Source organism: Triticum aestivum, chromosome 5B, assembly GCF_018294505.1.
Source record: "Triticum aestivum cultivar Chinese Spring chromosome 5B, IWGSC CS RefSeq v2.1, whole genome shotgun sequence".
NCBI classification, from domain to species: Eukaryota; Viridiplantae; Streptophyta; class Magnoliopsida; order Poales; family Poaceae; genus Triticum; species Triticum aestivum.
Window position 1 is genome coordinate 546,047,255 of NC_057807.1, and position 23,495 is coordinate 546,070,749.

Here is a 23,495-nt window from a genome sequence, read left to right on the forward strand (position 1 = left end):
TTGGCGGAGCAGAACCCTAGCCCGACTCGGCCCCCATGGCCGCCATACAGTATCTATAAGAGCTTGGCGATCGGGCCAAACCCTCATACCACCAGCAGTACCTACCTAGCTACGTGTGCACAAGATTGATCGCCAGGTTAGCTAGCTACTAGGGCAGCCATGGCGTCCACGGGCGACAACGAGGAGGAGTACTACAGCAGCCCCGAGGAGGCGGAGGGGGCCGCCGCCGACGACGACCGGATGAGCTTCCGGACCGCCTCCAACGAAAGCGATAATGACGCCGGCGCCGATGATGACGCGGACGCTGATGATTGCTTGTACGGCAACAGCGACGGCGACGACGATGGCATGTACGATGAATACGACGGGGACGAGGAGGAGGGGCTGGAGGAGGTGGATGAGGAAGGCGGCGTCCTGGACGAGATGAGGTTCACGGCGACGCAGTACGCCGTGCTCACCATGGACGAGGTGCGCGCGCGGCAGGAGGAGCACACGGCGCGGGTGGCCGACCTGATCGCGCTCCCGCCGGCCCTCGCGGCCGCCGTGCTCCGCCACTTCAAGTGGAGCGCCCAGGGCGTGTGGGAGCGGTGGTTCTCGGACGAGCACAAGGTCCGCGACGCCGTCGGCCTGCCCGCGGACGGCGACGCCGTCTCCGTGGCCGTCAACGACGCGCCCCTCACCTGCTACATCTGCTTCGACGCGCACGCCCCCGGCGAGATGCGGTCCGCCGGGTGCGCCCACTTCTACTGCCGCGGGTGCTGGAGCGGCTACGTGCGCGCCGCCGTCGGGGACGGCGCGCGCTGCCTGTCGATCCGGTGCCCGGACATGGCCTGCTCCGCCGCCGTGGTCCGCGACCTGGTCGACGAGGTGGCCGACGCCGACGACGCGAAACGGTACGGCGAGTTCCTGGTCAGGTCGTACGTGGAGGAGAGCAAGAGGATCCGGTGGTGCCCGGCGCCCGGGTGCGACCGGGCCGTGGAGTTCGACGGCGAGAAGTGCACAGTGCAGCTGGACGCGTGGTGCGCGTGCGGGCACGGCTTCTGCCTCGCCTGCGGCGAGGAGGCGCACCGCCCGGTCGCGTGCGACACGGTGCGGGAGTGGCTGGAGAAGAACCGCTCCGACTCGGAGACGGCGCAGTGGGTCCTGGCCAACACGAAGCACTGCCCGGAGTGCCGCCGCCCCATCGAGAAGAACCAGGGATGCATGCACATGACGTGCTCGCCGCCGTGCAAGCACCAGTTCTGCTGGCTCTGCCTGGGCCCCTGGGGCAAGCACGACGGCGGCAACTACAACTGCAACACCTACAACGCCGCCAGGGCGGAGGGCAAGTACACGAAGGAGGAGCTCCGGCGGGCGCAGGCCAAGGCGTCGGTCGACCGATACCTGCACTACTACGAGCGCTGGGGCGCGCACGAGCGGTCCCGGCAAAAGGCGCTGGAGGACAAGGTGGCGCTCGGCAAGGACGGCGCGCAGAGGGAGGCCGTGGCCGCCGCCTTCGGGGTGGTGGAGACGGAGCTCGACTTCCTGGAGGAGGCGTACCGGCAGGTGGCCGAGTGCCGGCGGATGCTGCGGTGGACGTACGCCTTCGGCTACTACCTGGACGACCCGGCCAAGCGCGACCTGTTCGAGGACCTGCAGAGCCAGGCCGACAAGTCGCTGGAGCGCCTGCACGAGTGCGCCGAGAAGGACAGGGCGAAGCTCGTCGCCGAGGCGGGCGGCGAGCACGGCGCGGTCGCCGACAAGTACCTGGAGTTCAGGCCCAAGCTGTCGAGCCTGACGACCGTGGCGAGGAACCACTTCGAGAACATGGCCAGGGCGTTCCGGGACGGCCTGGCCGAGGTCGAGGTCGACCCCGCCGTCGCCGCCCGCCGCGCAGCCGCCGCCCCTCCTCCACCACCGCTGGACGACGACGACGACGAAGACTTCTTCGAAGAGCTGCGGATGTAAATCAATCGTATATTTATTATCAATACACGCAGCACTTTGACACCAGTGCATCAAGGCCGGATGCCGCCTCTGACGGGAAATGTGGAGATTAATGTGGATGCCGCGGTGAGGAAGAGTCAGCGAGTAGAAATCATCAGTGATGGCGCGCGATTGACACGGCCATTACCGGTTGTCTCGACACCGATGAACCCGGAGGTGGTCAGGAAGCCCTCGCCCTGGTAGCTGACATTACGCTGCAGCGGATATGCGTAGCAAGCGAGTGTCTCACCATCATATCCAACCTGAAGGGTTCATGCCTCGGGTGCCATGGGCAAATAGTCAGCTTTGAGGCAGCAAAGTTTGCATGCATTGAACTCCACCATGAGAGGAAAACACATAATGATTAAGCCCATTCCTTACGCGCTATGGAATTTCTTAGAGCTTACAATGATTGATAAAATAATCTTATCTTAAATCTTACTAGAAGAACGCCCGTGCGTTGCAACGGGGCCACATTAACTTTAAGAGTTCAATATTAATATTCTCATACATATCAATCCTTTTTCTCCTTCCGTCTGCCACCGAGACAGGGACCTAGACTTTGTGCTGCTCTTATTGATTTCAAACCCAGACGAGATGGGATGGTGGGAGGGGGGACGAAAAAATCCAGACGAAACAAAGGAGAAGGAGAGCCTCATCAGTAGCATCATGGTGAATTTCAAACCTAGCGTTGTGCTCCGCCCAACGAACATGGACGCCGCCGCCGGCGGCCCGGTGGAGCTCGAACCCGAGAGACTCTGCTGCTTGCTGGGAGGGGTCGGGGAGGGTCGGAGCACATGAGCATTGACGTGAAGACAGAGTAGGCCGGGGAGATTACTGTGCACGCCGCACAGCGACTTGGACCTTGGAGGGCCTTAGCTCTGTCAGGAGGAGGTCCCGAGTTCCTGCCGAGGACAGCCTGACGGGGGAGACGCACGGCCGCTCGCGCTGCCCGCAACGCGACCACGCCCTGCCCTAGGGTTCGGCGACGGCGGCAGCGTCGTCCACAGCCACACCCTCTCTGAGTCCTGCCCTGAACTGGGGTTCCGAGATGGCGGCGGTGGCGGAGGTCTCTGAGGTTGGAGAGGGGCAAGATGTAGGACGGCGGAGGCTGGAGCCTGGAGCGATGGCGGCGTTTCGGGATTGCAGGCAGGGGGACGTGCGAGGTGAGTGTTTTTTTCATCGGTTTATGTTGTGTTGCCTGCACGGATATATAGAAGAACAAATAGGTGGATTATAATTCCTTCCATTGTATAAGTGCTGGGAAAGGAAGCGAGGGACAAAAATCAATCGAGGGGCCTTTAAGAGTAGAGATTAGTTAATTGGATTTTTCTTTAAAGTCTGTTATTTGTTTTTTTAAAATTTATTATATGTTTCCTAAATCAAATTGCATTGATGGGATGGATCGATTGATTTGAATAGTCTATTATTTGTTTCCTTCACATCCATTATATGTTTCCTAAAGCAAATTGCATCGATGAGATGGATCGTTTGATTTGGATGGATCGATTGATTTGTTTCCTTAAAATTGGATTTTTTTTAAAGTCTGTTATTTGTTTCCTTAAAATTTATTATATGTTTCCTAAATCAAATTGCATTGATGGGATGGATCGATTGATTTAGATAGTCTATTATTTGTTTCCTTCACATCCATTATATGTTTCCTAAAGCAAATTGCATTGATGAGATGGATCGTTTGATTTGGATGGATCGATTGATTTGTTTCCTTAAAATTGGATTTTTCTTTAAAGTCTGTTATTTGTTTCCTTAAAATTTATTATATGTTTCCTAAATCAAATTGCATTGATGGGAGGGTGACGCATGGAAAGTTATGATCCGTTAAGATTTTTTTTGTTGTGTGAGAGGGTGATGCGAAACTAAACCGGTGGGGTAGGGGAGGGACGAAAAAAACCAGCGAAATGAAACGGGTGGGAGGTGGGAGGAAGTACCAAAGAAGTACCAAAAAAAACCGGGTGAGGTGGGACGAAAAAAAACCTGGAAGCGAGACTACCAACTGCTCCATAAGGAGTAGAGATAAACTTCAGAATAGCAATCTTGGCGAGTGATCTCGACGGGGTTCAATCGGCGTGGCGCACCGCTGATTCTTCCAGGAGTGGGTGCTGAGAGGAAGGATCCCAAACCTCCATTGTCAATCGGCCAGAGCTGCATCGTCCTTTGGATCAGAGCGTGGACGGGATCAATACGGTAGGGTTTGAGGAATTTGTAGGACATGAGGGTTTATGGTTGGCAGCACGAGAACTCACCCATATCTTGGCAGACGGCAGGCCCGAGGTGCGGTCGTGTTCATGCTTCGGGAGCTGCCACATGTTGTCCTCGCCGCCATCAGCGACACCACCGCCATCGCTTGTTGCCACCACTTCAGCGCCACGAGCGTGGGACCGAGGGACGAAGGGAAGGGAAGGAAGTGAATTGACGTACCTATGTTTGGTATATATCACACGAGGAATCAAAACTGGATGCACGTGAAAGCATAGAGATGGGAGAGGAGGACAGAGGAAGGGAAGGGCAAGAGGAACCTGAGGATGTGCGATGAAGGAGCGATGCCAAAACATCACAAAGGGGGACCCGTAGCTCGTCACGTAGCACGGCCGCCTCATTGCCGGCTGCCACCCCGCGCTACCGCCTCCGTGCGCAGGTTCCGTTCGTGGAGCGTGAGGAGCGCATGACCTGCCTTCACCGCGGCCTGGTCCTCCCCACTATCGTGAAGCTCGCCCGCATCGCCGCCCCAATTGCTCAGGATGACGGATGAAGATCCTGCAACAGCGACGTGAGTGAGGGATGCAGCCGACGATGGAGGGATGATTTTCGTGGCTAAACCCTCCCTATCAAAATAACTACTTAAAAAAGGCAAAGATCGATGCATTAGGAAAATTAGGATTTGGAATTGATTGTCATAAAACAAAATTTTATTAATTGATAACGTGCTATCGGTACATGCCCGTTTATAACGTGTCTAGTTAGGAAACTTTGGAAAAGTTAGGAAAGTTTTTATTGTGAGGGTAAAAAAATCAATGTGAGGAGATATGGTGGTGGGATATGAGACGAAAATAAACCGGACGAAAATAAACCAGACGAAATATAACCAGACGAAAATAAACCGTGGACGCAATCCTACCAACTGCTCCATTAGGAGTAGAGATATTTAATTTGGAGATGACAAAAAAAAGTTTATAATGAGTCATCTCTTAGCGTTATCTTCAATAACTTCTTATTCCTAAAAACGTGGTGATATATACTCCCTCCGTCTGAAAATACTTGTCATCAAAATGGATAAAAAGTGATGTATACATCCTCTTTTATCCATTTTGATGACAAGTATTTCCGGACGGAGGGAGTATTGTGATCATCTCTTGTCTTCTTTTCTTAAATAAGAGAAGAAGAAAAAACGAGAGTATGCCTAGACGTATCATAGCTTTATAGAAGGCAGAATAATAGTTACAAGAAAGCTACCACTCGATGCGAACAACGAGTGCAGCGCAAACACCACACCCAACACGACAAAGGACACACACCACGCCAAGTGACCTACAATGCAAAAGAGCCTATCCTTGGGAGATACACAGAATCGCGTCTCGACCGACGCCGGAAACCTGCAGAACTTCACTTGCCGACGCACCATCCACCCTAAGCGCTTAAGAGAAAATGGCAGATGGATGGCTGTACTCGATCCGCTCCGGGAAGCCACCGTCTTGGACATACCGACGACGGGTGTACATTGCGCCATGGAGGATCAAGCATGACAACGGCGAACACCGGAGGAGAGCAACGAGGAGCTCCGGCGGGCGCAGGCCAAGGCGTCGGTCGACCGGCACCTGCACTACTACGAGCACTGGGGCGCGCACGAGCGGTCCCGGCAAAAGGCGCTCGAGGACACGGCGGCGCTCGGCAAGGACGGCGCGCAGAGGGGGGCCGTGGCCGCCGCCTTCGGGGTGGTGGAGACGGAGCTCGACTTCCTGGAGGAGGCGTACCGGCAGGTGGCCGAGTGCCGGCGGATGCTGCGGTGGACGTACGCCTTCGGCTACTACCTGGACGACCCGGCCAAGCGCGACCTGTTTGAGGACCTGCAGAGCCAGGCCGACAAGTCGCTGGAGCGCCTGCACGAGTGCGCCGAGAAGGACAGGGCGAAGCTCGTCGCCGAGGCGGGCGGCGAGCACGGCGCGGTCGCCGACAAGTACCTGGAGTTCAGGCCCAAGCTGTCGAGCCTGACGACCGTGGCGAGGAACCACTTCCAGAACATGGCCAGGGCGTTCCGGGACGGCCTGGCCGAGGTCGAGGTCGGCCCCGCCGTCGCCGCCCGCCGCGCTGCCGCCGCCCCTCCTCCACCACCGCTGGACGACGACGACGACGAAGACTTCTTCGAAGAGCTGCGGATGTAAATCAACCGTAGATTCATCAATACATGCTGCACACCTGTACAACGTAGTAATTGGCTTGGCTCAACCGATCATATTGGCTAGGATTGTCAAGTGGGCGCAACTCTGCAAACAATGAGACCAGATTTACACTTGATCAAACTGCAATTGTCAACATTTTTGTACTATTATTTAATAATAGGTGTGCAGTGAAATGTTTATTTTTTTGTGATGGTGTATAGTGAAATGTTAATTTCTATGAGATCAAAAAAATATGTTCCCCAAAGAGCGTGGGAAAATTACCTCAGAGCATCTCCTGCCGATTTCAGACTTTGTGGCCACAAATAAAACTCTCGCTATAATTGATTTTTCATGTTTCTTCAACACTTGTGTGTACAGACATAGACATATCCATTTTAGCATCATCACAATAACTCATAGTATAATTTTGTCTCAAACACACATCATTCATCATTTATGAAATTCAGCTTGAGGCCATTTACTTCAAAGCTCAGATGTGGTTTCTCGATAGCTAGCAAATAGTCTCTTTGCAAAGACATTGAGGTAATTGTGAGACCCCGACAAACCAAAATAGGAATGTCCCATCCATATATCATTTGATGCCACACCTTCAAACTTTGCGAATTGCCCATGCCATGCTGCAGGGCTATTTTTCCACCTTCAATGCACGAGTCGGTGTTTGATGTTTCCACGCATACCAAGGAAACCATTTGATGCACCCATTTACAGAAGCCTTGCAGTGTCAGCTTCATTTGGTGGTGGAGATATCTCTCTCCAAAGATATCAATGACAACATTCACAAATTTCTTCAAACTTTTAATGATCGTTATCTCTACAATTTCAATCCAGTCATCAACAAAATCAGCTTGACAACCATATGCAAGCATGCGCACTGATGACACAACATTCTTCAAAGCATTATGACCAAGTTGACCAGCTGCATCCCTTTTCTGCATGAAGTACATACAATGAGCTTCCACGACATGAACAAACCCCTCAACATTTGTAACCTTCCCAAACAATTTTATGGCCAAACATTGGATTCTCTCCAAAATAACCCTACATAAGCTTATCATGCCCGACTTATTTATTCTAATGAACTACCACACGCCCGGGCACCGAGCCACGATGCTTCAACCTCTTATTTGACATCATATCCGCATACACCATCATTTCCATCTCAAAAAGCGTCGTCATCATCCTATGATGAGTTGTTGAAAAACAACTTAGAAAGCAAACTCATTTGCAAAAAGTATGTACGAACCATTACATTGTCAACGAACTTTGCTCATTGCATAAAAAATAGGTGAGGAATTTTGTCGAGCATCCTTTTGGCATCGTGCCCTCTAGTTGTTTCGGAGGTGAACTCCGACCTACACCAGTGTCGAGGGAAGAAGGAGCAGTGGCTAAACCTGGCGGCGGTGCGATTTTGCGGGCCCAATGGTGGTGTGGTACTCGTTAGCAATGAGGCTGCACGCCAGCCGAAGCAGGAGGTTGCATGTTCGGGGGACATGAGGTGGTGAAAAACCCAGCCTCTTGGCTCCCGCCAACTTGGATGAGAGTATAGGAGAAGTTGCATCTCTCCCTCTATGAAGGGTGAGTTGGGGGTGTTTTTAGTGATCACCAATTTTTTTGGGGGGAAAGCGGATCTCTTGGAGCACATTTTTTGATCCAATCACCCTATACCATAAAACAAAAAAAATGGGGGAGAGGGTGGGGGAAGGGATCCACAGGAGATGTTCTTATGACCGTTCCACAGTAATGCGTATGGAGCGAACCGCCTTGGGGTGATTAGTTAGTAGTGGGAAGGGAGAGGGAATATGAAGATGACAAGGGTTCACATGAAGTTTCTCCCATCCTTAGTAATTTGGTGCGACATCCCAACCTAATGGCCGAGGCACACACCGTCAACCATGTGAGAGGAACTCACTGAGTAAGAGCAAAGATTGAAGGCAGATAACTGTGTGGGTTGGGGCCCCTAAAGGTGGCAAAGTGAGATGTTTGAAAGGAGATGAAGAGGAAGGGTGATATGTTCAGTTAGTTTAAGAAGGTGTGTGAGAGGTTACCGTCAATAATAATGGTTTGTCGATCTGAAGTTTGTCATAGAGGAAAGTAGAGCAAGGCGTAGTGCCTGAAGAGATCTTGTTGGCAATGAAGGTGATAGTGAATTCTCCCATCATTAATGATTTGGGTGTGTGAGGAGAAGAAGTCGGAGCGTAAGAAGGAATACAAAGAGGACGTCTGTGAAGTCTACTTAACTTGAGAAGAAGCTGTGTCGAAGGATAGGGCATTAGTAAATTTTGCGCCCTAGCCTTGTCCAATGAGTCCGTGGAATGACGATGATGGTGGCAGCATGAAAACTCAGAGAAGTGGAGGAGAATGATTTAGGGAAAAGTAAGAAAGAAGGGCATGCTTCCCCGGCCCCCAGTGTGAAGACATATGCCTTTGAATCCAACGTGAGAAAGACGAGTATCAACCGAGCAAGGATGCCAAAATAACAAAAATTTCACCCGATAGTCCAAACCAAATGTAGAGATTGGTCTCTGTAACGACCCGACGACATAAAACCCTTCATGAGAGGATGCTGTGAGGGCGCATGTAGTTAGCCGAGCATGTACTTGGAGAGGTATACAAAAAATATTTTGTGGTCGAGTAAAAAATTCATATTATTTTTATACTCCCTTCGTCCAAAGTACTCCATGTGAGTACTTGTCGGAGAAATGCATATCTAGAACTAAAATACGTCTAAATTTTTGGACGGAGGGAGTCTTGATATCATCAATTGTTATATTTATATTATGTAGAAAAATCATGTATTTTGGAATTTCAGTTCATCTGAGAGTTTTTTTTTAGAGTACGCAATCGCGTACCTTAGCTTTATAGAAGGCAGAAATATGTACAAGCAGTCTTACAAAAAGGAGGCATATCCTAGCACACGACAGACCGTTGCCCGGGACCCCCAACTCCACTCCTAAACCTAAACTCTACTACTCACAGAAGATGCTGACTCCTCGGCCTCCTGCCAACATCCAAGTGCGTAAAATCTCGAAAATCTGCGAGGTGAAGTGTTGCATCGTATCAATTGAGGTCCGCGGGCCAAACACGATCCCATTCCTCAGCTTCCAGAGCTGCCAGGAGATCAACATGATCAACGAGTCAAACGCTTTCCTATGTACCGCAGGGATACGAGCGCGACAAGCCATCCACCAGGCCTCCAGGGTGTCCCTCGACGTAGGGATCAGCGAGGTATCCACTCTGGCCTGAAGAAAACACCTGTGCCACACTTGTCGAGCGAACACGCACTGGACAAGGATGTGGTCCACCGTATCTTCATCTTGAGCACAGATGAAGCATGGTGAGTGCTCCTCCTGTAGCCCATGTCTGAATCTGCGATCAGCTGTCCAGAGACGATAATGTGTTGCTAGCCACATGAACAGCTTGCACGAGAGAGGCGCCCAACACTTCCAGATCGCCTTTGCCGGGGCGAAACCGATACTCCCTTCCCACAACATCGCATAGGTGGATGCCGAGGAGTATACCCCAAGATTGTTCCACTTCCAAGTAGGAACATCTGAAAGTGTCGGATCAAGCTGAATGTTGATCATGATCTCCCATGCCATCAGCCGATAACTCCCCACAAACATCATTGGCCCAACGATGGAGTTGCAAAGCCTCCGAAACCGTCCTCCGGTTGGCCACTTGTGTGCGCACCTGTGCACGGACCATGGGCGCCAGCTCAGCCACGGTGGATCCATTGAGCCACCTATCTTTCCAGAATAAAATGCTCCTTCCATCTTCAATGTTCCATTGCACAAGGCTAGTAAACACCGCTTGAGTCTGTTTATCCATCACGAGTGAGAGGCCTTGCCAAGGCCTCCCCTGATCCGTGCGTTTCAACCATTCCCAGCGCAATCTAAGAGCCAACCCCTGCCTGTTGAGGTCGATCACTCCGAGCCCTCCAAGTTGTTTGGGTCGGCAAACTTTCTGCCAAGCCACTAAACATTTGCCTCCATGGATTTGCTCCGAACCAGTCCAAAAGAAAGCTCGACATGAGTTCATCTGAGAGTTCAAAACTCGTTATTTTCAACCTTGAAGAAAACATATTTTTAGACAGTGCGGAGAGGGATGGGGGCTCTTTATGGCAGGAGGAGCTGACCGCTGAGTGTTCGAGTGGACCGGCCCCACCTGTCAGACGCCGGCGATCCGAACACCCCCCGATTCAACCTCCCATCACCCCTCCTCCTCCGCCCACCGCCGGCCCCAGCTCCGGCGATGGACGCGGCGGCGGCGGCTCCGGGCGCCGCGGCGGGAGGGCAGCAGCAGCAGCCCGCGCCTCCCCGGGCGGAGCGGCTCAACGCGGAGGTGCACACCCTGCTGAACCTGGAGGGCATGCGGGCGCGCGCGGTGGGGCTCTACAAGGCCATCTCCCGCATCCTCGAGGACTTCGACGCCATCGCCCGCGTCAACCCCAGCGGCTCCCCCAAGTGGTACGGGCTCACCCAATCCCTCCCCTCCCTCCATTGCTCGTCGCCGCCGCCGCCGCCGCCTGGAGTGAATCCCCGACCTAGGGTTTCGGTGGATCCTCCGGCCTGTGTGCGATAGTTATGCTACTGCTGCGCGATTGATTGGTTGCTGACTGGTATGGTATGGCGGCTGGCAGGCAGGACGTGCTCGGCCAGTTCTCCATGGTGAGCATGGAGCTCTTCAACATCGTCGAGGACATCAAGAAGGTGAACAAGGGGTTCGTCGTGTACCCCAGGAACGTCAACGCCGAGAACGCTGCAAGTAAGTGAGCTCCTCTGAATTTTTTAAATTATATATGTCCCATGTGATATATTTTCCTTTATGTGGCTAGTAAAATTGTTCTGGGATCATGATGGCCTATGAGCACGCATGATGTTTCGGTTGAATGGATTCAGAGATTTCAATTTCAATTAGGTGTGAAAATAACCCATCTGATACGAAGAACCCTGTCCAGTTTCATAGACAGGTGTTGCTGTTCTAATTTCTTTTAAGTGATAGATAAGTGTGATAGGGATCAGTAGCAAATCAACTACCAAAATGCTGTTTCAGGATTTCTCTAGATTGTTGTGATGTGCTGCAATTTAGTGGTCCCATGTTGCTTTTGTCAATGCATACGATTATTCTTCGTTTGCTACTAGTATCACATCATGTTTCCTGCTTGACCTGCGTGTGTATTGCAGTACTGCCTGTAATGCTGTCGTCAAAGCTCTTGCCGGAGATGGAAGTCGAGGAAACTACAAAGAGGGAACAGTTGTTGTCTGGAATAACGAATCTGCCCGTGCCTTCTCAAATGGAAAAGTTAAAGGTGCTTGATGCGGAAAATGCAAACCTGTATCACACTGTTATTGATTGATCTGTTGGTTGTCTGATAAATAAAATTTGATTTGCTGCCTTTTCAGGCTCGGATAGACATGATTGCGAATGCGTGTGAAACTGCTGAGAGAGTAATCGCTGAGTGCCGTAAGACTCATGGTCTAGGAACCCGTCAGGGGGCAAATCTTGGTCCAATGTTGGATAAGGCACAAGCTGCAAAGATACAGGAGCAGGAAAATCTACTTAGAGCGGCAGTAAATTATGGTGAAGGTGAAAACACATTGATGCCTTTTGGACTTCTAAATTAAATAACTCATGTACGTCTCTTATTTGTGTTATGGACCCTCAATGCTGAAATAGCCTGATTCTCAGGATTGCGGGTATCGGGAGACCAAAGGCAGATGCATTCATCTCTTCCTAGCCATCTAATTGAAGTACTTGCTACTGGAGACGGGGCTCATAATTTTGGTGATAATTCTGGTAAGATTAGATCGTGTGATATTTCCACATTTTGTCATGCTCTATTAGGATTTTTTATGCCATGGTTAGCTGACATCAAGTGCATCATAACCTTTTGCGTTTAAAGCGTGTGTCAGAAAACACTCCAGTATCAGCATCTAACAGCTATTTATATTTGCAGGCGCCTATCCCAAAAATACACCAGCATTTTCACCTAATAATGTCAACGCCCAGGGAAATCCAATGCAGGTTTGTGTAGCATCAGTATTAGCACTCATAGAAGTCGTGTACATATTAAAATTGGAATCCATCTGATTGCTCATAGTTCCTTTTTTGTTGCATGCCATTAATGTTCCCCGCGAGGTGTTGTTTTCCTGTTTACTGGTTGGTCATATGATGTCAGTCCCTGTTATTGTGAACTGTATTAAGTGTTGGTTTGAGTACCTTCTGTTGCTTTTATTTGAGGATTGATGATAGCAATCACTAGCCTGAATTCAATGAAACGTTTGATCCTTTTATCTTAGTCATCGGATGTGTTAACGCTTCATGCAGGCATCTGGAGGACAATTACTTGGCAGATCTGCTCCATCGCCTGGAACTGCCGGAACCCCTAATTTTGAAAATGTGTCTACTCCTCCAATGCCATATGCTAACTCCCCTAGGTCAGGCACCAATATGATGAATACCCCTTCACCACAGCAACATCTGACACCACAGCAGCAGAGGCAAAAGCTGATGCAAGCATCTCAGCAACAGCAGCAGCAGCTGAGGCCATCAGCTGCTGGGATGCTAGCACAGGTAAGGTAACTTTCCTTTTCAGTTTTAAAGAGGTTTTGTTGCGCTTCTGGCATTTGCAACAATGTTATCGGTTTCCTGAGCTTATTTCTTATGATTTTGTAGTGCTGTCTTGCAAAAATTCTACACTATTTATCCCAACATGGTACTTTTTGGTGCTCACTAAATCTACAATTTTCGGTGCTCACTAAATCTACAATTTTCTTGGTAGAGCTCGGTTCCTCAGTTACAAGATCTACAGGGACAAGCTCAACAAAAAGTACAGGCAATTTTACCATTGACCACTTCTATATTTTCTAGACATGGAAATATAATAGTTTTTAGTTTCACAAAGCTCATAACTTGCTGTTGAAAACCTTTTGTAGGTCGCTGGCCAACAGCAAATGCAGTACAGCCAAGCACAAGCCTTGTCACAGTTTCAGAATAGGCAGATGCAGGCTGCACGCATGCAGCCAGGCATGTCTCAGAGCCAACTGAACCAAGGAAATCAGTTGAGAAGCCATTTGGGCCAGTTCACTGGAGCTGCAAACAGTGCAATGTTTACTGCTGCACAGGCATCTTCAAACTCACAAATGGTTAGATAACACCTTTCTTTTTATTAAGGCATGCAAAAATTATAAGGTTGTTGTTTGAGAAGGATAATTATACTCTCTATGGACGTACTCATGTACATTCATGAGCTCATGAAGAAAGATTCGAGTTTGTTCAGTTGTCAGGTTTTCTTCTGGATATTTTGAACATATTCCTGTGTTGATTGAACTGCCTTTTTTGTGTGCATTTTAGATGGCAAACATACCTGGGACTATGCAAACAATGCAGTCACAGTCAATGATGCCACAAATGCAGGTAAATGCCTTTCTTGTTTGTTATCACCAAGTCACATTGGTTGCAGATGTTTTTGTGAAACACAGTAGTGCACTGCATTTATAATTCTCCATTTTTTTCTGCTGTGACTTATTCTTTGCACATATACTATATCATTTCTTGCATTATAAATTCTAATGTTGTTTTCTTATGATTGTTCAGCAGTTTGGTTTGACTGGTGGGCATCCTCAGAGGAGTCATCAAATGATGACCGACCAAAGTATGTACCGTTCATCCTCTTTTAGGCTTTCGTCATTATTAATAAATTAAGGAAATGCGTAATTTTCTGTACAGCTATATAGTGTACTTGTGTCATCCTGCTTGGACTACTGCTAGGAAAAATAGCTGGTGTGATATAGTCACAGTTCAGAAGAAAACATACATTAATTAATTATTCTTCATTTAAATTTGGAGCATAATTCAGCATGTATTTACAAAACGGTTGTCCTGAGGAAAAGTTAGATGCACTGGTTTTTGATGCACTGCTATTGCAGATATATTTGGTTTTCTTCTGTGCAGGTATCTAGCTCTGTAGTTGTTTGAGATAGTGTGCAGGCGAAAAGCTTTTAGTCACATGATTCATAACTGTGCGCTTTGTGTCGTTTCTGTGTCATTTTAGTTTGCGATGAAATCCTCCTTGATCCTCCGTAGCGCAGTTTAATTCTAAATATACTTTCTCAGCAATTAATTCTCCTTTATCGCTTGCTGCAGTGTACGGAATGGGAGGCGCAAATACCACGAGCATGATGGGAATGCAAATGCAGCAGCAGCAGCAGCAGCAGCAAGGGCTATATGGGAACATGCAAGGAGGCGGTCAGAGCTTGCAGCAGCAGGGCATGGTGGGCCTTCAGAACCAGCAGCAAAACCAAATGCAGAACCAGATGCAAAACCAGCTGCAGAATCAGATGCCGAACCCGAACTTCTCCCAGCAGAGGCAGCAAAACCAGCAATGATTCGTTCAAGCGGGCTGACTAACCGTGTGTTTCCAAGGCGAGGCATGGTGTTCCTGGCCAGAGTCGAGGCAGTATTTTTGGCTGGACGATGTTACTCCTGACGCCGCATCGTTGCGTCTTCCCTGTGTGCAGTAATGGCACGGGCTACCGACGATCTACCATTGGTTTTGCTTGCGTCCAGTGGCTGTGCACTGTGCAAGTGGTCACGATTGTTCGCCACCGTTGTAAATCGGCGTTAGATGCATCAGCTAGAGTAGCCCGCGGGCTGGAATTCGTTGCAAACTATGACGTGCTCGGATATGTATGTACTGCACTGCAACTTATGATGCGTGCTCGGATAGGCGCATTCTTCAGTCTAAAATACAGTATAACCTTAAGTCCTGAATTCTGATCCAGGACAATTCTTAATTTCAGATGGTTGCTGTTAAATAGCTGGGATTTGTTTTCTTTGTAATCATGCAAGAGCTGGTGATATGTTGATTGGTGTACATCTAATGACTTCTTGGTATCTGAATACTGTCGGCCCGAGTCTTCCTTCGCATCCCATGTAGAAAAACAGTACAAGCTGTAGAGATGAACCAACAGCTGTACACAATTATGCAGCAACAGATCAGATCAGATCAGATCAGAGTCGAACGGTGGACTGGTAATACAGACACAGAGAAGGAAAAGAAGCAATAGTTTTGCAGGTTATTCTTTTATTTTTTTGCGGGGAGTTTAGCAGGTTACTCTCTGCCATCGTAGTTGAAACTTGAAACAACATAGTATCACCCAACAGACTGCCAGGCATCAAACTGGACTAGTGCTTTTCTCGGATAATTATTATTCAGCCGGAAGTATATCTTGACGCCGAGATGCATATGCGCGGGCAGCAGCAGCTTCATGAGGCCGTGGATCCTGTTCGCTCCGAGATGTCGACCGACAGATCACAAATTCACATAGTTATTATGATATCTCCAACTTGGAACAGCGACAAATGGAACACCACAATGTATGAACTACAAAAAGCTTCCACAAATAAGCAAATGCAGAGTAGAGAAACATCAATTTTCAGAAGAGGGCTTCGCAGTGCTGACCCGAGCTCCCCTCCGTGGTGCCCAAACTCTTGGCGTGTAGGTACCCTCATCACCTACTGGCCAAGGAGACGCAGAGCATCTCCACCCACACGCCCTCAATCACCTTCCATGGACTGTCTTGTCATCCTTGAGGATCTACCGTGGTGAGGAGATCTTCCACACCAGGCAGCACACCCACGGCCTTCACCAGAGGCGTCGTGAATACACCGAGCAGCGGTACATCGGTGATCTGCTGTTGCGCCCATGTAGTAGAAGCAGAAATCCATGGTGGTGTGCCAGAGAAGAACACTCATCGAATGGCCTCCTTAAGCTGCAACCTAGAACTTCCAGTAACTGCCGGGGTCCTTGATTTGATCTTCCCACCCAGCTCTGTAATGGCAAAGGATGAGTTGCAGGGCTTCATGGACCAAATTTGACCAATGCAATTGAAGAAAATCAAGATGCACAGCTTCCTTATCGCGGGCAAAGAATCCCATCAGATAAACAGGCCAAATACACTCTCAGGCAGCAGGCTTCCGGCATGGCCGATCGATTCCAGCCAGAAGCTAGTTCACCCAACGGACTAGGAATTGGCCAAGGAAGCTGGTATGGCCAAAAAAAATAAAAAATAAAGACAACACGCAGGCAATTAACTAGTACATCAAAAGATTAAAAAAAAAACTCCTCATGCAATTGTCATCCGCATTTGGTGCTCGAGATTTGCAAATGGATTGATGCTATAGATAATAAAAGTATTTTCAGAGTAAACAAATACAGTATATAATTAAAATAAAAACTATAGTACTAAAAAAAATACATGGAGAGAGGCATGTGATGAAAAATATACGCCTGTGTGCTCGGCAAGAAAAACAAACAGTTCAGCTTGCTACAACAAATGTTTATTTTTCAGAAAGGAGGTATCGTCTCGGCCTCTGCATCATATGATGCACACACCCATTCACTACCAAAAATATACGTACAGAATTCCTTAATTTTTTAGTCATTCCCTTGGATAATCTTACATTATTATCACGATGTTTCGGTAATTTTTTTTTCTACTCCCTCCGTTCCTAAATGTAAGTCTTTTAAGAGATTTCAATGCAGACTACATACGAGCAAAATGAATGAATAAACACTCTAAAATATGTCTATATACATCCGTATGTAGTTCCTATTGAAATCTCTAAAAAGACTTATATTTAGGAACAGAGGGAGTACATGATTTCTGAGAACATTTGCACCACCCAAGCCATAGCTGATTTCTCAAGCAATTATTCATAAAAAATCCACCCGTTGCCGTGAACAAAGTTGTCCGACATGAAAGAGAAAATACGTATATGGACACACACACATACACCACACACGCATTCTAAGACAATTGTGGCACACATGCTGGGAAATCCCAAACCCTGGTCAACAAAAGAAAGTTTGTGCTACGCTTCTCGTTTCTTCAGCTTCATCATGAGCCCATTTTTCATCTGCAGTAAACAAGATAGCTTGGGTTGGATGCTCTGGCTTTCCACCAGCTCCAGGTCAAAGTTCCACACGACTGCGGCAATGATGGTCTTCATCTGCACAACTGCGATTTCCTTGCCTGGGCACATCCTTGGGCCCGAGTTGAAGGCCAGGAACTTGTTAGATGGCACGTACTTGATCTTGTTGCCATCCTCCAAGAGCCATCTGTTTGGGTTAAAGTCAAGGCAGTCTTTACCCCACAAGCTCTCCATTCTTCCCATGGAGTAGAGAGAGATGTAGATGGCATCACCGGCGTACACCTCATGTCCACTTGGCATGGTATCATCGGTAACCACCGTCTTGCGCTCCATATGCGCTGGTGGGTATAGCCTGAGAGTCTCGTACAAGGTGGCTCTCAGATAGACCAGAGATTTGGTCTCCTCCGGCTCAAAGATGACCGTGGCACCCATGCCGCGGGCTACTTTGTGCGATGCAATAGGTGAGAGTTCATTACGGATGATTGACACGACATTAGGGTTCTGGGCGAGGCTGTAGAATATCCATGGCAGAGTTGTGCCGATTGTGTCCCTCCCAGCGAGCATGAAGCTAATGAGTGTTCCACAGAGCAAGTCATCGTCAGCGTAGTCTGGGTCATTGATGTAGAGAGATAAAATATCCCCCACAACCTCTTCATCCTCATCTTGGCCTCCGTTGGTCTTCCTCCTCTCCATCGTATCCACGACAAACCTGCGGAGCACTCTGTTTGCTTCGTGGAGCCTTCTCTCGGGGCCAATATTTAGCCACCTCAATGTCTTCCACAAAGAGGCCGGCATGGTGTGTCGGAGAAACCCCACCTCCATGACCGTGTCCATGGCAAGGGAGGCGTCAATCAGAGGCATGTCCAAGGACAGGAAGCCAGGGTCAACGCTAAAGACTGTCATGGCGGTGATGTCAAACATTAACCTCGCCATTACTTCTTGCATGTCGAACGAAGTGCTAGTGCTCGCCATGCGGGCAAGCAACGGGAGGAGGTGGTTCTTCACCTTGTCATGGCAATGAGCTGCCACACGGTCAGCAAACCGTGGGCTTCTGATCACGCCCACGAACTTCATGCGGCGCAAGCGCCACAGCTCGCCATCGATGGTGAAGAAGCCACCAGCCATGACGTCGAATATGGCGGCGAATTCGGCGCCCTTGGGGAAGTTGGAGTAGTTGGTCGTGAAGATGTGCTGGATGTTGGCAGGGTCGCAGGTGATGAAGAACCGCATCCCGGCCCCAGGCGGGCCGTCCCCATTGAAGTTGAGGCCTGATCCGGCGAGGAGCGCATAGCTGTACTCATGGAAGTTGTAGATGTTGGCCACGAGACCAGGGAGCATGCCTAGTATTGGCCATTTTGTGGGGGGCACTGCTGCTGCTGGGTCATTTGATCTACTATGAGTACAAGACCACATGTACAAGTAAAGACCTAGGGGAACAAGTAGCACAAGTGCTGTGGAGATGAGTGACATTATTATCGCTAGTGCGGTGTGGGGAGGACTACTTACTTGGATGTAAGGTGCAAATGCAATGGACATGGCGATGGCTTCATTTATATATAGACAAGTTGTTCCCTCTGAGTCCATTGGTACAATACTAGCAGTGGCCACTGCACAATTTTTTTTTTTGCGGGTCACTACACATACGTTTTGGTGCACGATATAGCATGCGTTCTGTGCACGAATATCATGCGTTCTGTATCGTCATGAAATAGTATAAAACTTATAAGTATATACCTCAATTAATCGATGCGATATGAACAAGGTATTTAAAAATCGTCATGCGTATGGTACCTCCATTATTTTCGGGCTGCTGCTGCACTGGAGTAGTGGACAACAATGTATGAACGTTGCTGCTGGAACAGACGACAGACCACAGCATGCTCATCGTGTTCAGGAGACTCGTGCACTGGGCGGGCATCCAGCTCAACTCTGAAGCGGAAAAACCATGGCCATCCCTTGCCTGTGATTGAGGGCCGACCTGACATATATGTATGAAACCTGATACCATTATTTGTATTTCAACAGACAATAGCAGATTGAATGAATGAAAAAAGCCGATGGTTCCACTAAAATGCAGACAAAAAACAAAGCTAGCATCGTTTCCTTTGCAAAAAACTCAAAACTAAAAATAGATGTTGGTCCGATCGACTAACCAGATGCAGAATCCCAACTTCAACCCCAGGCTCTGGCAGAGGAAGCAAAGTAATGATTTGAATCAAGTAGGTAGCTACGTCCATCCTGCTAGATCGAGGAGCAGATCCAGCCATCTGTAAACTGAAAATATACAAGCAAAATTTGTGTTCAGGCTATCTTTTAAGCCCAACAGATGCAGAAAATGCATGTACATGCATACCTGAGCACTTACCATAGGCCAGGATATACGCTAGCCTGCAAGTCACCACCAATTATGCATCTATTACAGTTTACAGAAGAAGAAAAAAAATATCATGGTCAGTAGGTGACTGTCAACAGTTCTGCGCAAAAGCTCAGCACAACTATCTGATGCAGAGAATCCCCAAACATGGCATCACTGAACACTCTGTTTTCAGTTAGAGCGACATTGCAATAGTAGTTACAGACATTCTTATATTTGGGCAGTAATATATCAACAGGGCAATCAAATGCCCCACACCATCCTTACACACATTGTAACAAGAAATGTATCCCCACAAAAAAGGAACAAAAGAGAAAAGTACAGACATTGCGTGGCTCTCACGTCTCAAGCTTATTCAGACTTACAGACACTAGGAAACATACATACATCACAGTGAAACATAATGGCAAATCTTCCACAGATAAAGCAAATAAGCACCGATTAAGATGGAAATACAGGGGAGAAATCGACTCCATATGTAAGCATCGTTTGTCAAACAATGTCTTCTCCCGTGGTGGTGCTGACCTGGGAAGTCAATGGAGCAGAGCAGGCATTTCCTTGTCCGCTTCGAAGCTCCGTCCTCAGCAGTCTCTCTGGCAAGGTCTCCATCCCCATGTTGGACAGAAGGAGCCAGACATAGGTCAGTAACTCCCCACAGGTCTTAACTTGATTTGCATCGAATGACCTAGTTGCATCGAATATGGCTCATGTACCTAGGCAGCAACGCTCTAGCTGTATTTACAGAAGCACGTCTTAACTTGATTTGCATCGAATGACCTAGTTTTCTATGTTTTTCACATGTGCATACCGATTGAAAGTAGGCGCGCTGGGTAGGGCTTGGTAAGATTTTACATGCTTTGGACAAAAACACAGCTGGACTGTTGCTTAAACTCTTACGTGAATCCCATTCCCACAATATGTTGAAGGCAGGCAAGGGTGGATGCAGCTCTTACTAGTTACCAATACCACCCTACCTCTTCTCTTCTTCTTCTTCTCGGATCACAACCCCATACCCAAAAACACAACTTGGTCAACTTTAATTCAACAGAAAATGCCAAGGAAAAGGATCACAATCCAATCTACTCCAGCCATCCCTACCATGGGAATGCACCGTCATCCAGCGTCCACTACGCCTACGAGTCGGGATCAGCATGGCAATGCTGAGGCGCTAATTAAACCCGGCATGGTTCGCTCACACATACATACGGCGAGCTCACACACACACGCACACTAACTTGATTTTGTGTGTAAAAAGTAACACTAAAACAAAGGGCAGGTTTGGGTTAACAATGTTTGCATTGAGGGAGCACGGACAGAGTACCCGCAAAACACAGCGGAGCAGCGCAAGCGTGAGGGGGCGTCCGCGCTCGGTCAGTCAATGGTCACTGGGTTGCTACTCCAGCTAGAAACGGATGGGAATAAACACAAGCACCTGGCGTGCAAGCAGGCGGGCAGAAGCTAACCTGGTGGCACTTCCAATGGACGAAGGAGAGGTCGCCGGCCATGCCGCGGGCGCAGTTTACTCGGCCATACGTCGATGAGGCCAGCTGCACGGTACCACAAGCCGCCGCCGCCGCCTTGAGTTTCGCGCCATCCGGCTGGCGCGCCGGGGCATCCGGTTCTGATGCTCGGGTGTTTGACTCATCGGGGGGAAGAGAGAGGGTTGTTGGGCTGATTGACTCATCAGTTCAAAGGGTTGTTGGGCTGCTGCTCGGATGGGCCTGCAGGCCGCCTTTGACGGCCCACTGAGCTGCTCGTCAAAGGTATGACTATCAACCCCTAAAAAAAAGGTATGACTATCACTCAATTTCTCAAAAAAAGAAGAAAAAACTATCGCACGAAATGACAAAATGCCTCAAAATGCTAAAATAGGAGTAAGAAGCATGCAGACATTGCATGCCTTTTTATTCAGGCGAAGAACAAAAACACTAGAGAACCACATGGACAAACACCACATGCAAACATGACAGATCTTCCAAAGATAACCAAAAGCAAACAACAGAAAACACCGGGAAGACAATGTCAAACATGACAGATCCACCATTGAAGCACCATCACCATTGCTACTGGCAGGACCATCACTACTGTTGCGAGCACCCCCGCTCCCACCGTTGCGTTGCAAGTACGGCCAGAGCCGTCGTTGCAAAGCCATGGCGATGCTGCAAGGGGGTACCACCGCGAGAGGTCGCTAATGTGCTGCCAACTGCGTGGCGCAACGACGAGTGGCGAGGATGTTGCCAGTGGCGGGCTCATGGCGGCAGAGTCGCTGTTGTGAAGCGTGAGGTGATGCTGCGACCTGCTGTGGTGCAGGCTGGGGAGCCAACTCGCCGAGTCGGGGGTGCGTGCTGAATAATTGTCAAGCACGAGACGAGTGCAACAACGATCCCACCAATGTTGCAGGAAGGTTCGCCAGCGCTACAAGGACTGGCCGATGCGAGGGAGCCCAACTGCCGGTGCTCAGTGTTGCATGTCGATGATGTTGCAACCGCTACTACTGCGAGCGGTGCGTGGTCGTCGACATCCATTGCAAGTGGCCGCTACAAGACATGTCGTGGGGATGACGAAAAAGTGTTGCTAGCCGACACTGTTGTGAATCGTGAACCATCGCGGGGGGACTCACAGATCTGCCGAGGGATGCTTTTCAACATGGATCATGTTGCAATGAGGTTTGCAACATGGGTCGTGTTGCAATGGGACTTCCGATACAGGTTGTGTTGCAACGAGAGATGGACAGAGGTAGGGACGATCGCACGGTGGGCATCATAGGCATCGAATGGCTCGTGACCCAGCCGATCTTTTCCAAAGATCAGCCGACCGACGCATACCGCGAGCCCTTAAAGAAAATTGCTCGTGATAAAGGTGTGCCATGTTGAACATCTGTATTAGTCCCATGGACTGCATCAATCACCGCTAAATCTGGCCTTTGTCGTTCTAGGGACTGGTGTTAGCTGACACAAGTCACATTTTGCAAAAGGCTGACACAAGTCACATTTTGCATTTTTTCATTTTAGATAAAAGGCTGACATAAGTCACTTTTTTTTGAAAAACCCCATCATGTATTAATTAACTTAAAATGTTTGTACAATCATTCATAACAAACTTTGCCACGCAGGGCGGAACGGAATGAAAAAGAAAACCATCAGATTTATTATCAAAACTAAACTTTGCAATCTCATGAGCCACCATATTAGCCCTCCCGTTGATCTTAGAAATCCGTAAATTCACCAACAACTTTGAGACATCTAAAGCTTCCTTCTTTAGATCAACAAGGGATGATCTGTCCACATAATCTCTTTTAAAAACGGAGGCCACGAAGGAACAATCAGTTTCTAAAATGACGGGCATGTCTAGAGTCATACCAATATATAGGCCGCACAGGGACGCTCTAAGTTCTGCTTCCTCGATGCTATAGCAAGCACCAGTATAATCCCAGGAGGAAAGGATCACTTGTCCACAGTGATTTCTAACAATCACTGTTAGACTTGTGTCGAATATTATTGTACAAGGTATGTTACAGTTGGACTCTGAGTAGTATTATGTTTAGATAGGATATGGAGTCGTGTCCTAGTAGGACACTTGTATCCTAGGCCTCTCATATATAGCAGGGGTAGACACACGATGTAACCTATGCCAACATAATAGCACAGGTACGCGGGGGAGCCGGCGGCGTGTGCTGGCGCCCGGGCGGCCGGGGTGCGGTATTGTGACGGTGTCATGGGGAGGAGCGCCCATAGTCATGCCCCGGGGATGTAGCCATAACGGTGAACCTCATTAACAAATATTGGTGTCGTGCCTCGTGTGATTGC

General features: G+C 48.9%; 3 protein-coding genes and 1 long non-coding RNA gene across 6 annotated transcripts; 2 read left to right on the forward strand and 2 right to left on the reverse strand.

Moving 5' to 3' along the window:
* The first annotated feature begins 12 nt into the window (after positions 1–12).
* LOC123116862 (probable E3 ubiquitin-protein ligase ARI5) lies at positions 13–3,272 on the forward strand. Its single transcript, XM_044537748.1, has one exon. It carries the CDS (start codon positions 160–162, stop codon positions 1,945–1,947), a length of 1,788 nt encoding a protein of 595 aa, XP_044393683.1. The 5' UTR covers positions 13–159; the 3' UTR covers positions 1,948–3,272.
* A 7,219-nt stretch (positions 3,273–10,491) lies between these two features.
* On the forward strand, positions 10,492–15,262 carry LOC123113091 (mediator of RNA polymerase II transcription subunit 8). 3 transcript variants are annotated; one of them, XM_044534220.1, is made up of 12 exons: positions 10,492–10,846; positions 11,020–11,144; positions 11,564–11,688; positions 11,783–11,966; positions 12,069–12,176; positions 12,337–12,404; positions 12,708–12,953; positions 13,162–13,215; positions 13,316–13,525; positions 13,734–13,796; positions 13,980–14,034; positions 14,526–15,262. In XM_044534220.1, exons 1-12 carry the CDS (start codon positions 10,632–10,634, stop codon positions 14,765–14,767), a joined length of 1,695 nt encoding a protein of 564 aa, XP_044390155.1. In that variant the 5' UTR covers positions 10,492–10,631; the 3' UTR covers positions 14,768–15,262. The 3 variants fall into 3 exon arrangements, with proteins under 3 accessions (XP_044390155.1, XP_044390154.1, XP_044390156.1); XM_044534219.1 differs by having other exon boundaries at positions 10,494–10,846; positions 13,977–14,034; XM_044534221.1 differs by having other exon boundaries at positions 10,496–10,846; positions 13,162–13,209; positions 13,977–14,034.
* Positions 15,263–15,397: 135 nt separating this feature from the next.
* Positions 15,398–21,330, reverse strand: LOC123113094 (uncharacterized). The gene is made up of 6 exons (XR_006455893.1): positions 21,153–21,330; positions 20,215–20,292; positions 19,681–19,728; positions 19,469–19,589; positions 19,107–19,293; positions 15,398–16,212 (listed from the first exon to the last, which is right to left on the reverse strand). It is a non-coding gene; the product is annotated as an uncharacterized lncRNA (long non-coding RNA).
* LOC123113093 (noroxomaritidine synthase 3) lies at positions 16,997–18,986 on the reverse strand. The gene has a single exon (XM_044534222.1). It carries the CDS (start codon positions 18,897–18,899, stop codon positions 17,256–17,258), a length of 1,644 nt encoding a protein of 547 aa, XP_044390157.1. The 5' UTR covers positions 18,900–18,986; the 3' UTR covers positions 16,997–17,255.
* Positions 21,331–23,495: the final 2,165 nt, after the last annotated feature.

Coding starts and splice junctions, on each gene's coding strand:
- LOC123116862 (XM_044537748.1), top strand. CDS start 160: ATGGCGTCCACGGGCGACAACGAGGAGGAGTACTACAGCAGCCCCGAG.
- LOC123113091 (XM_044534219.1), top strand. CDS start 10,632: ATGGACGCGGCGGCGGCGGCTCCGGGCGCCGCGGCGGGAGGGCAGCAG. Junction 13,526..13,733: donor CATCTTCAAACTCACAAATG/GTTAGATAACAC, acceptor TGTGCATTTTAG/ATGGCAAACATACCTGGGAC. Junction 13,797..13,976: donor CAATGATGCCACAAATGCAG/GTAAATGCCTTT, acceptor ATGATTGTTCAG/CAGTTTGGTTTGACTGGTGG.
- LOC123113093 (XM_044534222.1), bottom strand. CDS start 18,899: ATGGACTCAGAGGGAACAACTTGTCTATATATAAATGAAGCCATCGCC.